Source organism: Ranitomeya imitator, chromosome 1, assembly GCF_032444005.1.
Source record: "Ranitomeya imitator isolate aRanImi1 chromosome 1, aRanImi1.pri, whole genome shotgun sequence".
Classification (NCBI taxonomy): domain Eukaryota; kingdom Metazoa; phylum Chordata; class Amphibia; order Anura; family Dendrobatidae; genus Ranitomeya; species Ranitomeya imitator.
In genome coordinates, this window is record NC_091282.1 from 353,774,739 (window position 1) to 353,795,532 (window position 20,794).

A 20,794-nucleotide genomic window follows, 5' to 3' on the forward strand; every position below is an offset into this window, starting at 1 on the left:
TTTGAGAAGGACCTGTATGTGTATATATATATATATATATATATATATATATATATATATATATATATATATATATATATATATATATATATATAATATATATAATATAAAACCCACAATCCTCACCTCTCCTCGTGCCCTGCGTTGCTCCCGGCTTCGGTCTCAGCAGCTGCAGTCTGCCCGGCCACACAGCTGGTACGCGATGATGTGATGTGCATTGGTCATCAGTTGAGCCTAACAGTAACCAGTAAAGACTTTTTTACGCTTCATGCTGGTAAGTTATGTAGATATATCATGGTGTACTGATTAGGTATATAACAGTCATCCATAATTGCAGTAAATACAGCTGTGGCAAAAATTAAGAGACCACTGCAAAATGTTCAGTTTGACTGATTTTTCTCTTTATTTTTGAGTAAAATGTAAATTGTTCTTTTAGTCTATAAACTTCTGACAACATGTCTCCAAATTTCCAAGCAATACATTTTGTATTTTTTTTCTGACACAGAAAAATGGTCAATTTTTAAAAAAAAAAAACCCAGTGTTTTCAGACCTCAAATACTGCAAAGAAAACAAATTCATAATCATTTAGAGCCAACAATACTAATGTTTTTACCCAGGAAGAGTTCAGAAATCAGTATTTTGTGGAATAACCATGATTTTTAATCACAGCTTACATACGTCTTGGCATGCTTTCCACCAGTCTTCCACACTGCTTCTGGTACACAAATGTAAGCAGTTCTTCTTTGTTTGATGGCTTGTGACTATCCATCATCCTCTTGATTACATTCCAGAGATTTTCAATGGGGTTCTGGTCTGGAGATTGGGCTGCCCATGACAGGGTTTTGATGTTGTGGTCTCTTAATTTTTGCCAGAGCTGTAGGTATTTTCTTTCCACATGTAAATTATCTTTTCATCTAATATGGTATGTTACAATTTTAGGTACAGAACTTGCATCATGCCTTCTTCTGACTTTGGCTTTCCTTTGGAGAATACTGGCCTACGTGGGACAAGACAGATATCGCAGCCTCGGCGAAGACTTGCTTTAACCTTGCCTGGTTGTGATCGTTTGGGCACAACTATTCAATCTAAGATGGAGCTCAGTGCACCTACAAATGAATTGCTTCAACCATCCTGGGAAAAAGGACCTCTTGGTCCTCTTATTACCACTAATTCCATTTTATCCAGTAGTCTGAAGTTGTCCTCTCAATCCTTTTCATCATCTAACCATTCATCCACCTTTAACTCTATTTTGAATAGCGGCTCTTCTGTGATGTCTCATTCATCTCTAGACAATAAACCTTTATCTACATCTTTTTCGGGCCTACTAAGCTCAACCATAGTTTCAACCACCAATAGTTGTCTAACATCTGAGGTTGCTTCTTCGACCCTTACCGCCAACATTTTATTGTCCACTAAATGTGCAGTAAACTCCTTCTCTTCCTTGTCTGCTGAGATGGATATATCTCCTAATTCATCTTCGACTTCTAAGCTTGATACTTCAAGAATCCCTTTGTCCACTAAGCAAGATGAAATCCTTGTGTCACCTTTACCTACAGATGTGACCATAAAACTAAATTCTAGTTTGATACCTAATGTTGAAGCTTCTACGCATTACTCAAGTAATACTGTGTTAATGCAATCCTCTTTAATTGCTATTAAAACAAAAGGGCTTGAAATGCAAGATGATGTGGAAGATAACACATTTGTTCCCATATCCCTTGAACAAGAGGAGCAGACCAGTGAAATATCTATGCCACAAGTTGAGGTATATGAAAGTCATAGAATTTCGTGGTGATATGTTGTCAAGCTGATATGTTGACAAAGCTTATAGATTGTGTGCTTTTCCATCTCAGCTTTCCATGGAGTATTGGCCATCACAATCTGCTCAACCTTCAGAGACTGAAAGCCTTGCCCCCCAAAAAGTGAAACATATGGAGGAAAAGCCTAACATTCTTGATATTGAGAACTCCGACAACTTAGTCAAGCAGAAGAAGGTCAGTATTATATTATGAAATTAAATTAAAATTAAATACATGAAGTACTGGTATATGTTTATGGAGGTCTATATTTCTGTTACTTAGCTGTAAACCCTTGTTTCCCTGCTGAGGCCACTACTAAACAGAATTTAGACGCTTTCAGAAGAAGAGTTATTTTCATAGGTTTTTAAGATTAAAGATATACATAAGTCCATTAAATTTTTCTATATCTTAACATGTTGATCCAGAGAAAGGCAAAAATCCCATGAGGCAGATGCTAATTGCTTCTTTTCAGGTGAAAAATTCCTTCCTGACTCCACATACAGCAATTAAGGTACCTTCACACATAACGATATTGTTAACGATATCGTTGCTTTTTGTGACGTAGCAACGATATCGTTAATAAAATCGTTATGTGTGACAGCGACCAACGATCAGGCCCCTGCTGGGAGATCGTTGGTCGCTGAAGAAAGTCCAGAACTTTATTTCGTCGCTGGACTCCCTGCTGACATCGCTGGATCGGCGTGTGTGACACCGATCCAGTGATGTCTTCACTGGTAACCAGGGTAAACATCGGGTAACTAAGCGCAGGGCCGCGCTTAGTAACCCGATGTTTACCCTGGTTACCATCCTAAAAGTAAAAAAAACAAACAGTACATACTTACCTAACGCTGTCTGTCCTCCAGCACTGTGCTCTGCACTCTTCCTGTACTGGCTGTGAGCGTCGGTCAGCCGGAAAGCAGAGCGGTGACGTCACCGCTCTGCTTTCTGGCCGCTGTGCTCACAGCCAGTACAGGAGGAGTGCAGAGCACAGCGCTGGAGGACAGACAGCGTTAGGTAAGTATGTACTGTTTGTTTTTTTTACTTTTAGGATGGTAACCAGGGTAAACATCGGGTTACTAAGCGCGGCCCTGCGCTTAGTTACCCGATGTTTACCCTGGTTACCGGCATCGTTGGTCGCTGGAGAGCGGTCTGTGTGACAGCTCTCCAGCGACCAAACAGCGACGCTGCAGCGATCCGGATCGTTGTCAGTATCGCTGCAGCGTCGCTTAATGTGAAGGGGCCTTTAGACTAGTTCTCTGGATTAACGTCCCATTACATAATCCAGTATCCATAACCTGTAATATTATATTTTTCAAGAAAAGTATTCAGGCCCTCCCTGAACTTTTAGGCCATGTTCACACAATGCGTTTTTTACTGCGGAACCGCCGCGATTTTGCCGCTGCGGGTCCGCAGCTGTTTTCCATGCAGGGTACAGTACAATGTTACCCTATGGAAAACAGGAACCGCTGTGCCCACATTGCGGAAATTCACTAAAAAAGCCGCGCTGAATTGCTGCGGTAAAAAAGAAGGACCATGTCACTTCTTTGTGCGGAACTGCAGCGGTTCTGCACCCATAGACCTCCATTGTGAGGTCAAACCTGCAGTAAAACCCGCAGACGAAAAAAATATCTGCGGGTTTTCTGCGGTTTGTGGTGCAGAACCGCTGCAGCAGGAAGTGCGTGGGCGGAGTGTGGCTGCCCCCCCGTGCTCCAATCCCACCCCCCATGCTCCAATGCCACCCCCCGTGCTCCGACACCCCCCCCCCCCCCGTGCCCTCATCTTCCCCCCTTATACTCCGCCCTACTTCTCCCTGGGCGCCGCCATCTTCCAAAATGGCGGGCGCATGCGCAGTGCGCCCGCCGAATCTGCCGGCCGGCAGATTCGTTCCATGCATGTTTTGATCACTGTGATAACCTCACAGTGATCAAAATAAAAAAAAAAGTAAACGACCCCCCCCTTTATCACCCCCAAAGGTAGTAACAATAATAAAATAAAGAATTTATTCACCCCCCCCCCCACTACAGTTAGAACTAGGGGCAGGGGTAGGGGTAGGGGTAGGGTTAGGGTATTTTCAGCCATTTTAACCCTTCCTAGCAAAAAAACTTCCTAGAAAACACACAGACAAACACACATAACACACAAACACACATAAAAAAACCGCACTAAAAACCGCATAAAAAAACGCATCAAAAAATGCACCAAAAACGCACCAAAAAACGCACCTGCGTTTTCTGCCAAGAGCTGCGGTTTTTAGTGCAGAAAAAACAGCAGGGAAATCAGGAACGCGTGAACATAGCCTTATAGTGTATCATATATTATCACATGATGTGGCAGAGAGTTACATGGTCTCACTACCCTTACAGTAAAGAATCTGCATCTCTGATTATGACTAAACCTTCTTCCCCTAGACGTAGAGCATGCCCCCATATCCTCCCATCACCAACACAAGCCTAGGTATAGAAAGATTATTGTACTGTCCCTTCCAGCACCCTTAGCAATCAGTTGATTTTCCAGGTGAAAGTCAAGATCAGCCAGACATTTCCACTGTTGAGGACAAGGAGTTACCAAGTTGACAACAGGATTGCCAACCTGATTTTTTATTTTTTTTTTCTGCACAACTTCTCAAAAAGTCATAGGCAGCTAATATTTTTTTTATAGATAAATTGAAATCCCATAATAAATCACAAATATAGTAAGTGATTAATTTATATTTCTGATAATCTAATATATAAAGCTGAATGTGTGTGTGTGTGTGTGTATATGTATGTCCGGGATTGGCATCTGCACCGTCGCAGCTACAGCCACAAAATTTTGCACAGTCACACGTCTGGACCCCGAGAGCGTCATAGGCTATGTTGTGAGGTGAAATTTTAACCCCGCGCTTTCCAATTCACCAAACAATTTTGCCCCTATCTACACAAATTGACAGCTGCCAGAGCGATGGTGCCAAAGAGTATATACCGTACAGTTGCTAAGGTGGGGCCCCGACATGGGATACTCACCACACACGGGGATATGAACACACACACAAAATGCACCACACACTACCACGTGCTTGAACACATATTACCCTCAGAACACATTTCACCACAAATACACCAACCTCGCCACATAAAAGTCGAAACACAAAAGTCGCCGCTCAAAACTCGCCACGCGCAGAACTCGCCACATGCAAAAACTAGGCTCTTGCAAAACTCGCCACAAGTGCAAAACTCACCTCATGGAAAACTCGCCACACGCAAAACTTGCACACGCGGAAAAATTGCCACATGCACAAAAGTTGCAACACATGCAAAAGTTGCCTCACACAAAACTTGCACATACTCAAAAGGCACCACACATAAAACTCGCCACGCGCAAAACTCGTCATGCGCAAAACTTGCTGCACACAACTTGCTACACTAACCTGTCACATGCAACTCGACACACAAAAAGTTGCTACACGCATGTTGCCACACAAAACTCATCTCACAAAAGTCGCTACATGCATGTCGCCACACGCAACTCAACACACACAACTTGACAAACGAAACTCGCCCTAAAACACACACAAGTCTGGTATTATCCTTCAAAAATAAAAATCTGATTAATAAGCAGACAAACTACAAGAGCAACAAATGTACCATATAGGAAATACGGCAACTGTCAGTCACATGACCTGTCTATTATGTGTATGTGTGAGCTAATATATACTGCCAGGGGGAGGGCTTCCTGTTGGCTGGGGATTTATCAGGCTGCCAATTTAGCTTACAAATACTGAGGTAAAAATACTGAGCAAATAACGTGTGAACGAGGTCTAATACAGGAGAAGATGACACACAGGTATATACTATATACAGGAGATGACATACAGGTATATACTATATACAGGGGAGATGACACAGCAGGTATATACTATATACAGGGGAGATGACATACAGGTATATACTATATACAGGAGATGACATACAGGTGTATACTATATATAAGGGAGATGACAAACATGTATATACTGAGGTGAAAATGAGAGGTGTGAGTGCAAAATGAGAGGCGTGAGGGAAAATAGTGGAGTGATCGGAAAATGACATATGTGAGGTTGATATGACAAGTGTTAGGGGGGAATGAGAGGAGTGAGCGAGAAAATGAGAGGTGTGAGGGAGAAAATGAGAGATGTGGGGGGAAATTAAAGATGTGATTGGGAAAATGAGAGGCATGATGGGAAAATAAGAGAAGTGAGGTGCTATAACTAACCACAGATATTTACTATGCCCAGGCAACCCCGGGCTCTTCAGCTAGTACTAATATAAACACCTCGACAGCATTAGAAAAGCACAGAGAACAGTCCTCCATTTTACCAACTATTTAGGAATTTACAGATGGTTGGCCACCTTGAGTGGCCGTTCAGATAAATGACCTTCCTTGTAATACTAAGGAAGGATCAGCAGTGCAAAAACAGGAACGGTTGATAGAATGGCTCTTACTTTTAGTTCATAAAACAGGTCTCGAGCATACAGTGACATGTAAAAGTTTGGGCATCCCAGGTCAAAATTATTGTTATTGTGAACAGTTAAGCAAGTTGAAGATGAAATGATGTTTAAAGGGATTACGTTAAAGATGACACATTTTCTTTATATTTTAGGTAATAATATATATATTTTCATTTTTTACATTTTAAAAATTACAAAATGGAAAATGGTCCGATGCAAAAGTTTGGACACCCATGGAGATTTGTGTGCTCAGATAACTCTGACCAAGGTGTCAGACCTTAATTAGCCTGTTAGAGTTCTGTCTTGTTCAGTCATCGTTAGGAAAGGCCAGGTGCTACAAATTTCCCAGCTTTATAAAAACCCAGCCTCCTCAACCTTGTGCTAAAAACAGCAGCCATGGGTTCTTCTAAGCAGCTGCCTAGCACTCTGAAAATGGTGGAGGCCTGCAAAGCAGGAGAAGTCTATAAGAAGATAGAAAAGCATTTTCAAGTTGCCGTTTCCTCAGTTTGAAATATAATTAAGAAATGGCCGTTAACAGGAACAATGGAGATCAAGATAAGGTCTGGAAGACCAAGCAAAATTGCAGTGAGAGCTGCTCATAGGATTGCTAGACAGGGAAAATCAGAACCTTCTCTTGACTGCAAAAGACCTTCAGAAAGATTTAGCAGAATCTGGAGTTGTGGTACATTGTTCTACTGTTTAGAGACGCCTGCACAAATATGGCTTTCATGGAAGAGTCATCAGAAGAAAACCTTTCCGGCGTCCTCGCCATAAAATTCAGCATCATAAGTATGCAAAAGAACATTTAACGAACCCTGATACATTTTGGAAACAAGTCCTGTGGACCGATGATGCTAAAATAGAACTCTTTAGCACAATAATCAAAGGTATGTGTGGGGGAAAAAAGGGCACAGAATTTCAGGAAAAGAACATCTCACCAACCATTAAGCCTTGGGGTGGATCAATCATGCTTTGGGGTTGTGTTGCAGCCACACGGGAAACATTTCACTGGTAGAATGGATTCAATGAAATTTCATCAAATTTTTGATACAAACATAATATCCTCTGTAAAAAAGCTGATGTTGAAAAGAGGATGGCTTCTACAAATTGATCCTAAACATATGTTGACTCAAAATCCACAATAGACTACCTCAAAAGGTGCAATCTGAAAGTTTTACAATGGCACTCACTGTCCCCTGATCTGAACATCATTGAAAATCTGTGGTAAGACCTCAAAATAGCATTGCATGCAAGACGACCAAGGAACCTCACAGAACTGGAAGAATTTTCCAAGGAAGAATAGATGAAAATCCCTCAAACAAGAAATGAAAGACTCTTGGCTGGCTACAAAAAGCTTTTCCAAGCTGTGATACTTTCAAAAGGGGGTGCTACTATGTGCTAACCATGCAGGGTGCCCAAACTGTTGCATTGGCTCATTTTCCTTTGTAATTTTTAAAAGGTAAAAGGGGAAAATATATATATTTTTTGACTCTTCATGATCGGAGGTACAGTTGTGGCCAAATGTATTGACACCCCTGCAATCCTGTCAGATAATACTCAGTTTCTTCCTGAAAATGATTGCAATCACAAATTCTTTGGTATTATTATCTTCATTTAATTTGTCTTAAATGAAAAAACATAAAAGAGAATGAAGCAAAAAGCAAAACATTGATCAATTCACACAAAACTCCAAAAATGGGCCAGACAAAAGTATTGGCACCCTCAGCCTAATACTTGGTTGCACAACCTTTAGCCAAAATATCTGCGACCAACCGCTTCCGGGAACCATCAAACAGTTTCTTACAATGCTCTGCTGGAATTTTAGACCATTCTTCTTTGGCAAACTGGAGAAGGCACCCTTCAAATATCAGGGACCTGGAGTAAACTGCTATTTTTAGATCTCTCCACAGGTGTTCTATGGGATTCAGGTCTGGACTCATTGCTGGCCACCTTAGAAGTCTCCAGTGCTTTCTCTCAAACCATTTTCTAGTGCTTTTTGAAGTGTGTTTTGGGTCATTGTCCTGCTGGAAGACCCATGAACTCTGAGGGAGACCCAGCTTTCTCACACTGGGCCCTACATTATGCTGCAAAATTTGTTGGTAGTCTTCAGACTTCATAATGCCATGCACACGGTCAAGCAGTCCAGTGCCAGAGGCAGCAAAGCAACCCCAAAACATCAGGGAACCTCCGCCATGTTTGACTGTAGGGACCGTGTTCTTTTCTTTGAATGCCTTTTTTTTCTCCTGTAAACTCTATGTTGATGCCTTTGCCCAAAAAGCTCTACTTTTGTCTCATCTGACCAGAGAGCATTCTTCCAAAACGTTTTAGGCTTTTTCAGGTAAGTTTTGGAATACTCCAGTCTGGCTTTATGTCTCGGGGTAAGAAGTGGGGTCTTCCTGGGTCTCCTACCATACAGTCCCTTTTCATTCAGACGCCGGCGGATAGTACAGGTTGACACTGTTGTACCTTCGGACTGCAGGGCAGCTTAAACTTGTTTGGATGTTAGTCGAGGTTCTTTATCCAACATCCGCACAATCTTGTCAATGTTTCTTTTCCGTCCACATCTAGGGAGGCTAGCCACAGTGCCATGGGCTTTAAACTTCTTGATGACACTGCGCACTGTAGACACAGGAACATTCAGGTCTTTGGAGATGGACTTGTAGCCTTGAGATTGCTCATGCTTCCTCACAATTTGGTTTCTCAAGTCCTCAGACAGTTCTTTGGTCTTCTTTCTTTTCTCCATGCTCAATGTGGTACACACAAGGACACAGGACAGAGGTTGAGTCAACTTTAACCCCTTCATGACCCAGCCTATTTTGACCTTAAAGACCTTGCCGTTTATTGCAATTCTGACCAGTGTCCCTTTATGAGGTAATAACTCAGGAACGCTTCAACGGATCCTAGCGGTTCTGAGATTGTTTTTTCGTGACATATTGGGCTTCATGTTAGTGGTAAATTTTGGTCTATAAATTCTGCGTTTATTTGTGATAAAAACGGAAATTTGGCGAAAATTTTGAAAATTTCGCAATTTTCACATTTTGAATTTTTATTCTGTTAAACCAGAGAGATATGTGACACAAAATAGTTAATAAATAACATTTCCCACATGTGTACTTTACATCAGCACAATTTTGGAAACAAAATTTTTTTTTGCTAGGAAGTTATAAGGGTTAAAATTTGACCAGCGATTTCTCATTTTTACAAAGAAATTTACAAAACCATTTTTTTTAGGGACCACCTCACATTTGAAGTCAGTTTGAGGGGTCTATATGGCTGAAAATACCCAAAAGTGACACCATTCTAAAAACTGCACCCCTCAAGGTACTCAAAACCACATTCAAGAAGTTTATTAACCCTTCAGGTGCTTCACAGTAGCAGAAGCAACATGGAAGGAAAAAATGAACATTTAACTTTTTAGTCACAAAAATGATCTTTTAGCAACAATTTTTTTTATTTTCCCAATGGTAAAAGGAGAAACTGAACCACGAAAGTTGTTGTCCAATTTGTCCTGAGTACGCTGATACCTCTTATGTGGGGGTAAACCACTGTTTGGGCACATGGTAAGGCTCGGAAGGGAAGGAGCGCCATTTGACTTTTTGAATGAAAAATTATCTCCATCGTTAGCGGACACCATGTCGCGTTTGGAGAGCTCCTGTGTGCCTAAACATTGGCGCTCCCCCACAAGTGACCCCATTTTGGAAACTAGACCCCCCAAGGAACTTATCTAGATGCCTAGTGAGCACTTTAAACCCTCAGGTGCTTCACAAATTGATCTGTAAAAATGAAAAAGTACTTTTTTTTTCACAAAAAAATTCTTTTCGCCTCAATTTTTTCATTTTCACATGGGCAATAGGATAAAATGGATCATAAAATTTGTTGGGCAATTTCTCCCGAGTACGCCGATACCTCACATGTGGGGGTAAACCACTGTTTGGGCACTCGGCAGGGCTCGGAAGGGAAGGCGCGCCATTTGACTTTTTGAATGGAAAATTAGCTCCAATTGTTAGCGGACACCATGTCGCGTTTGGAGAGCCCCTGTGTGCCTAAACATTGGAGCTCCCCCACAAGTGACATCATTTTAGAAACTAGACCCCCCAAGGAACTTATCTAGATGCATATTGAGCACTTTAAACCCCCAGGTGCTTCACAGAAGTTTATAACGCAGAGCCATGAAAATAAAAAATAATTTTTCTTTCCTCAAAAATGATTTTTTAGCCTGGAATTTCCTATTTTGCCAAGGGTAATAGGAGAAATTGGACCCCAAATGTTGTTTTCCAGTTTGTCCTGAGTACGCTGATACCCCATACGTGGGGGTAAACCAATGTTTGGGCGCACGGCAGGGCTTGGTAGGGAAGGCACGCCATTTGGCTTTTTAAATGAAAAATTAGCTCCAATCATTAGCAGACACCATGTCACGTTTGGAGAGCCCCTGTGTGCCTAAACATTGGAGATCCCCCAGAAATGACCCCATTTTGGAAACTAGACCCCCAAAGGAACTAATCTAGATGTGTGGTGAAGACTTTGAACCCCCAAGTGCTTCACAGAAGTTTATAACGCAGAGCCATGAAAATAAAAAAAAAATTATTTTCTCAAAAATGATCTTTTAGCCTGCAATTTTTTATTTTCCCAAGGGTAACAGGAGAAATTTGACCCCAATATTTGTTGTCCAGTTTCTCCTGAGTACGGTGATACCCCATATGTGGGGGTAAACTACTGTTTGGGCACATGCCGGGGCTCGGAATTGAAGTAGTGACGTTTTGAAATGCAGACTTTGATGGAATGCTCTGCGGGCGTCACGTTGCGTTTGCAGAGCCCCTGATGTGGCTAAACAGTAGAAACCCCCCACAAGTGACCCCATTTTGGAAACTAGACCCTGAAAGGAACTTATCTAGATGTGTGGTGAGCACTTTGAACCCCCAAGTGCTTCATAGAAGTTTATAATGCAGAGCCGTGAAAATAATAAATACGTTTTCTTTCCTCAAAAATAATAATTTAGCCCAGAATTTTTTATTTTCCCAAGGGTTACAGGAGAAATTGGACCCCAAAAGTTGTTGTCCAGTTTCTCCTGAGTACGCTGATACCCCATGTGTGGAGGTAAACCACTGTTTGGGCACACGTCGGGGCTCAGAAGGGAAGTAGTGACTTTTGAAATGCAGACTTTGATGGAATGGTCTGCGGGCGTCACGTTGCGTTTGCAGAGCCCCTGGTGTGCCTAAACAGTAGAAACCCCCCACAAGTGACCCCATTTTAGAAACTAGACCCCCCAAGGAACTTATCTAGATATGTGGTGAGCACTTTGAACCCCCAAGTGCTTCACAGACGTTTACAACGCAGAGCCGTGAAAATAAAAAATCATTTTTCTTTCTTCAAAGATGATGTTTTAGCAAGCATTTTTTTATTTTCACAAGGGTAACAGGAGAAATTGGACCCCAGTAATTGTTGCGCAGTTTATCCTGAGTATGCTGGTACCCCATATGTGGGGGTAAACCACTGTTTGGGCGCACGTCAGGGCTCGGAATTGAGGGAGCACCATTTGACTTTTTGAATACGAGATTGGCTGGAATCAATGGTGGCGCCATGTTGCGTTTGGAGACCCCTGATGTGCCTAAACAGTGGTAACCCCTCAATTCTACCTCCAACACTAACCCCAACACACCCCTAACTCTAATCCCAACTGTAGCCATAACCCTAATCACACCCCTAACCACAACCCTAATTCCAACCCTAACCCTAAGGCTATGTGCCCACGTTGCGGATTCGTGTGAGATTTTTCAGCATCATTTTTGAAAAATCCGCGGGTAAAAGGCACTGCGTTTTACTTGCGGACTTTCCGCGGATTTCCAGTGTTTTTTGTGCGGATTTCACCTGCGGATTCCTATTGAGGAACAGGTGTAAAACGCTGCGGAATCCGCACAAAGAATTGACATGCTGCGGAAAATACAATGCAGCGTTTCCGCGCGGTATTTTCCGCACCATGGGCACAGCGGATTTGGTTTCCATATGTTTACATGGTACTGTAAACCTGATGGAACACTGCTGCGAATCCGCAGCGGCCAATCCGCACCGTGTGCACATAGCCTAATTCTAAAGGTATGTGCACACGCTGCGAAAAACGCTGCGGATCCGCAGCAGTTTCCCATGAGTTTACAGTTCAATGTAAACCTATGGGAAACAAAAATCGCTGTACACATGCTGCGGAAAAACTGCACGGAAACGCAGCGGTTTACATTCCGCAGCATGTCACTTCTTTGTGCGGATTCCGCAGCGGTTTTACAACTGCTCAAATAGAAAATCGCAGTTGTAAAACCGCAGTGAAATGCGCAGAAAAAACGCGGTAAATCCGCCATAAATCCGCAGCGGTTTAGCACTGCGGATTTATCAAATCCGCAGCGGAAAAATCTGCAGAGGACCAGAATACGTGTGCACATACCGAAACCCTAGCCCTAACCCTAGCCCTAACCCTACCCCTAGCCCTAACCCTACCCCTAACCCTAGCCCTAACCCTAACCCTAGCCCTAACCCTACCCCTAGCCCTAACCCTACCCCTAACCCTATTCTAACATTAGTGGGGAAAAAAAAAATCTTTATTTTTTCATTGTCCCTACCTATGGGGGTGACAAAGGGGGGGGGGGGGTGTCATTTATTATTTTTTTTATTTTGATCACTGAGATAGATTATATCTCAGTGATCAAAATGCACTTTGGAACGAATCTGCCGGCCGGCAGATTCGGCGGGCGCACTGCGCATGCGCCTGCCATTTTGGAAGATGGCGGCGCCCGGGAGGAAGACGGACGGACCCCGGCAGGATCGGTAAGTATGATGGGGTGAGGGGGAGCACGGGGGGGGGGATCGGAGCATGGGGGGTGTGGATCGGAGCGCGGGAGGGGTGGAACGGAGCACGGGGGGGTGGAACGGAGCACGGGGGGGTGGAACGGAGCACGGGGGGTGTAACGGAGCACGGAGGGGGGTGGATCGGAGTGCAGGGGGGGTGATTGGAGCACGGGGAGGGTGATTGGAGCACGGGGGGAGCGGACAAGAGCACGGGGGGATCGGAGCACAGGACGGAGGGGAGCCGGAGCAGTGTACCGGACAGATCGGTAGGGTGTGGTGGGGGCACATTAGTGTTTCCAGCCATGGCCGATGATATTGCAGCATCGGCCATGGCTGGATTGTAATATTTCACCAGTTATAATAGGTGAAATATTACAAATCGCTCTGATTGGCTGTTGAAAGTGAAACTGCCAATCAGAGCGATCGTAGCCACGGGGGGGGGGGGGGGGAGGGTGATAAGCCACTCCCCCTGTCCCTGCAGATTGGGTGAAATGGGAGTTAACCCTTTCACCCGATCTGCAGGGGCACGATCTTTCCATGACGCCACACAGGCGTCATGGGTCGGATTGGCACCGACTTTCATGACGCCTACGTGGCGTCATGGGTCGGGAAGGGGTTAATCCATGTCATCTGGCTGCAAGTGTGATTTAGTTTTTGCCAACACCTGTTAGGTGCCACAGGTAAGTTACAGGTGCTGTAAATTACACAAATTAGAGAAGCATCACATGATTTTTCGAACAGTGCCAATACTTTTGTCCACCCCCTTTTTTAGGTGTGGTGTGGAATTATATCCAATTTGGCTTTAGGACAATTCTTTTTGTGTTTTTTCATTTAAGACAAATTAAATGAAGATAATAATAACAACAAAGAATTTGTGTTTGTAATCATTTTCAGGAAGAAACTGAGTATTATCTGACAGAATTGCAGGGGTGTCAATACTATTGGCCACAACTGTATTTTCGTTTTTGCTTTTTATTTTTTTGCCCCTTCTTCCCAGAGCCATAACTTTTTAAATAGCCATGTGAGAGCTTGTTTCTTGTCGGACAAGTTGTACTTTTGAACAACACCATTGCTTTTAACATATCATGTGTTGGAAAACGGGGAACAAAATTCCAAATGCGGTGAAATTGCAAAAAAAAAAAAATGGAAATCCTCAGTTGTTGTGTTTTTTTTTTTTTTTTTAAACCATGTTCACCAAATGCTAAATCCAACCAACCATTGTGATTCTCCAGGTCATTACGAGTTCAAAGACACCAAACATGTGTAGGTTCTAATTTATTAAAGTGGTAAAAAAAATCCCAACTTTGGTTAAAAAAAATGAAAAAAAAACCAACACCATATTCCGAGAACTGTGGAGTCTACATTTTTCATGATTGGAGGCTGGGTGAGGGCTTATTTTTTGCACGCCGAGCTGACATTTTTCTTGATCTTTTGACCAAAACAAATTTATTATGACGTTTTGAATTTTTTTATTGTTACGCCATTTACCGATCGGGCTAATTTTTTTTTTTTATATTGATAGATTTGGGCAATTCTGAACTCAGCGATACCAAATATATGTGTTTTGATTTTTTTTTTATTGTTTTATTTTGAACAGGGCAAAAGGTGGGGTGATTTAAACTTTTTACATTTTTTTTAAATATATTTTTAAAACTTTTTTTTTTTTTTAAACTTTTTGCATGCTTCAATAGTCCCCATGGGAGACTAGAAGCTGCAGTTGTCAGATTGGCTCTGAAACATGCAGGCCATGATCAGATGGCCTGTATGTAGGAGAAATGCTCACTTGCTATGAGCGCCGACCACCGGGCGGCGCTCATAGCAGTCCGGCTATGACAACCATAGAGGTCTGCTGGAGACCTCTGGTTGTCATGCCAACCCATTGGTGACCCGCGATCACGTGACGGGGTCACCGATGGGCGGGATTTCCGGCACTCTTACCAGAAGCAAAAGTTAAGTGCCGCTGTCAGAGATTGACATAAGCCTTTAATAGGTTAACAGCCGCGGGTGGATCGCGATTCCATCTGCGGCTGTTAGAGGCACATGTCAGTTGTTCAAAACAGCTGACATGTGCCAGGAAAGATGTGAGCAATATCGCCAGAGCCCACATCAAAGGGAGGGATTCCGACGTGGGCGTACTATTACGCCCAACGTCAGAAAGGAGTTAAAATACAAAGGAAATGTGTCATCTTTAACTTTATCTGTTGTAGAGATCATTTCATCTTCAACTTCTTTAACTGTTCACAATATATATGTAATTTTGACCAGGGGCGCCCAATCTTTTACATGCCGCTGTATAGGCATTGGTTGTCTTATGACCCCTGTAAAGATGAAATTAATTGGCACACTGTTTGGAATCTATTTAGATAAAAGAAACAATTTGGTGCAATTATTTTAAATATCTAGTTAAAAAATTGTTATACGTTTTATGTGTCTACTCTTTGTTTATTATTACATGGGACATGTAATAACTTGGCACATTTAAATGGGTTGATGTAAATGCCTTTTTACACTACTGTAAGCATGATGGAGTATAGCAATAAAATGTAAAATAATGCTGTATACAATGTTTAAATATTGTTTAACATCCAATTTTCTAGCATTGTATACAGCATTATTTGGCATTTTTATTGCTATATTGTGACATTAACATCAAATTTTTCTAGTGCATTTAATATAATTTGTATTTTGTTGCATTTTTATTCTATACTTTACAGATGGCTTTAATTTCTGCTGTATGTTGCTCACTGGTAAATTCACCCAAGTTCACTGATTCGTCAGACGTTACCCGGGCTGATATTAAGAACTTGTGTGAAGATATTGCACAATCTGATCCAGAGTTCATATTAAAGGTAAGAAGAATCAAGTAGTCCTTACTATCAGCCAGTATTTACTGGTCATATATCATGTGATGGAAATTCCAAAAAAACAAACAGTGGGTTATAAACATCTGTTTTGGATCTGATATGATAATTATTTGGTCTCTGCAGGTTGCTCTTTATACACGACAAGAGCTCAATATACGGACTACTGCCAATTTTCTACTCGCCCTGTCTGCTTTTCTTCCTACGTGTCAACCACATCTACGTAGGTACTTGTGCTCTTCTGTGCAGCTACCAAGTGACTGGATGGACGTACCACGGATGTACCAGGTTTGAATTTTTGCAAAAAGAAATGTGTATTGAAGGGAAGGTGCCGCGTTTTAATATTGTAAAAAAAAAAAAACCTCTTTAATTCCTTATTTTTATAAGTTATTTTCAAGTGCACAGTATTTATTGTTTTTTTTTTATTCATTTTTTTTTCTGCCGCTGGGCGCCGCCATTTTCATTTTCAGGACTGTAAGTGTAGCTGCAAGACACTTACAGTCTTCACATACGGCAGCCCTGGACATAGACATCTGTAGTCGGGAGGCGACCCCATAGCTAGTAATGCATTATAAGCTTCTCTCTGCTCTGATGTGGCCACGCCCCCTGGGCGGTCTCCACATCACAGCAGAGGCAGGAGATCGGCGCCATCTTGCTTCAGCCTACAGTGGAGTGTACCTGTGAGCTCCACTGTGACTGAGAGCTGTGCTGTTGGAGGGGCAGCTCCATCTGTCTCCCCTCACACTCAGCGGCCGTTCCCTGTCCTCTGCTGCCTGTAATCTCTAGAATCGCTAGAGAGTCTGAAGTGCTGTGGTCTGATGTTCTCTTATCAGGAGCTGCAGAGAGGTAACAGAGGGGGATGGGGGAGGCTCTGTGCTGCTCGACCTCTCACTGCAGCTCCTCACAGGACATCAGACCCTGCATATATCACTATACTGTGCTGAGCCATGTATCTAATCCTCTCCTGTGTGATAGTGTCTGCTGAGCAGTGTATCTAATCCTATCCTGTGCTGACCTGTGTATCTAATCCTGTGGAATACTGACTGCTGAGCCGTGTATCTAATCCTATCCTGTGTGATACTGTCTGCTGAGCCGTGTATCTAATCCTATCCTGTGTGATAGTGTCTGCTGAGCCGTGTATCTAATTCTATCCTGTGCTGACCTGTGTATCTAATCCTGTGGAATACTGACTGCTGAGCCGTGTATCTAATCCTATCCTGTGTGATACTGTCTGCTGAGCCGTGTATCTAATCCTCTCCTGTGTAATACTGTCTGCTGAGCCGTGTATCTAATCCTCTCCTGTGTGATACTGTCTGGTGAACCGTGTATCTAATCCACTTCTATGCACTCCTCTCCCCCTGCATATCTTTCCCCATTGCACACACAACTCAATGCGTGCGATAACAGGAGCTGCGGGCGTCATGCTGTATTATGGCATTATGTGAGATCTATATGACGGTATTATGTGATCTGTATGGTGGTATTATGCTTGATCAGTATTGTGAGAATTATATGGTGGTATTGTGTGTGATCTATATGGCGGTATTATGTGAGAACACTGGCAGCATTATGTGTGATCTATATGGCGGTATTATGTGAGAACACTATGGCAGTATTATGTGTGATCTATATGGCGGTATTATGTGAGAACACTATGGCAGTATTATGTGTGATTTATATGGCGGTATGTGAGAACACTATGGCAGTATTATGTGTGATCTATATGGCGGTATTATGTGAGAACACTATGGCAGTATTATGTGTGATCTATATGGCGGTATTATGTGAGAACACTGGCAGTATTATGTGTGATCTATATGGTGGTATGTGAGAACACTGGCGGTATTATGTGTGATCTATATGGCGGTATTATGTGAGAACACTATGGCAGTATTATGTGTGATCTATATGGTGGTATGTGAGAACACTGGCGGTATTATGTGTGATCTATATGGTGGTATGTGAGAACACTGGCATTATTCCTTGACCGCAACACTGCAAAAACGCTAGTGCATGCCCTTATCATCTCCCGCCTCGACTACTGCAACCTCCTACTCTCTGGACTCCCCTCTAGCACTCTGGCACCACTCCAATCCATCCTACACTCTGCTGCCCGACTAATCCACCTGTCCCCCCGCTATTCCCCAGCCTCTCCCCTGTGTCAAGCCCTTCACTGGCTTCCTATCGCCCAGAGACTCCAGTTCAAAACCCTCACACTGACATACAAAGCCATCCACAACCTGTCTCCTCCATACATCTGTGACATGGTCTCCCGGTACCTACCTACACGCGACCTCCGATCCTCCCAAGACCTCCTTCTCTACTCCCCTCTCATCTCTTCTTCCCATAACCGCATCCAAGACTTCTCCCGTGCTTCCCCCATACTCTGGAACTCTCTACCCCAACACATCAGACTTGCGCCTACCATAGAAACCTTCAAAAAGAACCTGAAGACTCATCTCTTCCGACAAGCCTACAGCCTGCAGTGATCCTCAACCTACTGAACAGCCGCACAGCCAGCTCTTCCCTCTCCTAGTGTATCCTCACCCACCCCCTGCAGACTGTGAGCCCTCGCGGGCAGGGTCCTCCCTCCTTATGTACTCGTGTGCCTTGTTATCTGCTCATGTTTAATGTATTTGTCTATATTTGCCCCGTATTCACATGTAAAGCGCCATGGAATAAATGGCGCTATAAAAATGTATAATAATAATAATAATAAATAATTATTATGTGTGATCTATATGGCAGTATGTGAGAACACTGGCGGTATTATGTGTGATCTATATGGTGGTATTATGTGAGAACTGTATGACAGTATTGTGTGATCTATTTGATAGTATTGTGTGTGATCTATATGGCGGTATTATGTGAGAACACTATGGCAGTATTATCTTCAGAAAGCGGACCCATTCTATGGTGGTTCTGGCTGAGCACCTGCACGCGGGTCTGGGGTAATAGAGGGGGCAGCATGACCTCCAGTTAGGTGCAGTCAGGGCTGGTGAGGCAGCTGAAGAGAGGGGTCTCATTTTTATTGTTACTATATGGCTACATTTCTTTCCCAGCGTCACCCCAGACTGCGCCTGTCACCTCGCTTTCACACATTGCCAGGACAGGATGGAGAAGACAGGATCTGAGGAGGGGAATGGGGAAAGTCTGGATCAGAACAGGCCATCAATCCGCAGAAATGTTTCCTGGATTTCTGTGGAGCAAACAAGCAGATGGTCCATCCATGAGTATAAAAGACAGCGCTCTATGTACAATCCCTGGCTGCTCCGCACACCGAACAGGGGGCCCCCATAGACCAGCACACTGCTCTCCTGAAATACTCTGTGCTGCTGTCACCCTGCTCCCTCCACCACATATCTCCCAGAATCCTTGCTGCCTGCCATCCTCGGTGACCGTCTACTTGTCAGTATAAGGCGGCTTTCACACTAGCATCGGTACGGGCCCATCGCAGTGCGTCGTACCGACGTATGCTGTGAAAGAAATGTCCGATGTGGGCAGTGGAAGCAGTCTTACGACGCCTCTGCTGCCCCATTGTAAGGTCTGGGGAGGATGGGGCGGAGTTTCTGCCATGCATGTGCGGTTGAAAATGGTGGACTCGATGCACAAACGTTACATGTAACTTTTTTTGTGGCGGCGGTCCACCAAAACATGATGCAACCGTCGCACGACAGTTACGACGTGTGGCAATACGTCGCAATGCGTCGATAATGTTAGTCTATGGGGAAAAAACGCATCCTGCAGACAACTTTGCAGGATGCGTTTTTTTCTTCTGAATGACGCATTGCAACGTACAGCCAACAACGCTAGTGTGAAAGTAGCCTAAGGCTGCCGTCCACTATCAGTATTTGGTCAGTATTTTACCTCAGTATTTGTAAGCCAAAACCAGGAGTGGCTGATAAATACAGAAGTGGTGACCTGTTTCTATTATACTTTTCCTCTAATTGTTCCACTCCTGGTTTTGGCCACAAATACTGAGGTAAAATACTGACCAAATACTGATAGTGTGACGGCAGCCATACTCTGCAGTCACCAACAAAATGGCTGCTCACTGGGTTCCTGAATATCATCCTCTCTAATCCCTTAGCAAACACCCAGAAGGGGAGGAGAGGAGACATCACACACGTCAGCAGACTCCGCCCATAATTACTGCAGTGCAGTAATGTGAGCTATTTGTACACTAGGTTTTTCTGAAATTTCAGCAGCTGCTCCCCCTAGTGTGGAAAAGTGGAAATTCCAAAACTTTTCAAATTATTTTTCATATTTTACTAAATTATAAACAAATGATAATATTTTTTTAAGAAAATGTAATCATTAATTCTTTAAATTTTTACAATTTCTGAAAAAAATTTTTTTTTGATGGCACCTTCCCTTTAAACACTATTAAAATGTGTATATATATATATATATATATATATATATATATATATATATATATATATATATATATATATATATATATATATATATATATATATATAATTGTCTAAGGGGTACTTCCATCTGTTTGTCTGTAACGTCCGTAACGGAAATCCCGGCCGCGACCAATCAGTGATATTGCGGCGAGATTTAAACGCCGCTTCACTTTTTACTATTGATGCTGCCTATGCAGCATCAATTAACATATAATGTTAAAAATAATAATAAAAAAACACATTATATTCTCACCTTCCGGCGTCCGCGGCACCCTTTCCCGCTCCTCGTGACGCTCCGGTCCCAAGAATGCATTGCGGCAATGACTCAAGATCACATAGCTTTCTCGCGAGATGATGACGTAGCGGTCTCGCGAGACCGCTACATGTTCATGGGTTATTGCCGCAAAGCATTACTGGGA

At 43.0% G+C, this 20,794-nt stretch overlaps 1 protein-coding gene across 3 annotated transcripts in view; it reads left to right on the plus strand.

The window, feature by feature from the left end:
- Window positions 1-20,794, plus strand: part of TEP1 (telomerase associated protein 1) — a 153,781-nt gene that overhangs the window by 27,780 nt on the left and 105,207 nt on the right. For all 3 annotated transcript variants that reach the window (XM_069760560.1, XM_069760541.1, XM_069760550.1), the window contains exons 2-5: window positions 940-1,765; window positions 1,854-1,994; window positions 15,811-15,945; window positions 16,084-16,245. In XM_069760560.1, the coding sequence (XP_069616661.1) occupies window positions 956-1,765; window positions 1,854-1,994; window positions 15,811-15,945; window positions 16,084-16,245 (1,248 nt within the window). In that variant the 5' untranslated portion in view covers window positions 940-955. The remainder of the gene's footprint in view (window positions 1-939; window positions 1,766-1,853; window positions 1,995-15,810; window positions 15,946-16,083; window positions 16,246-20,794) is intronic.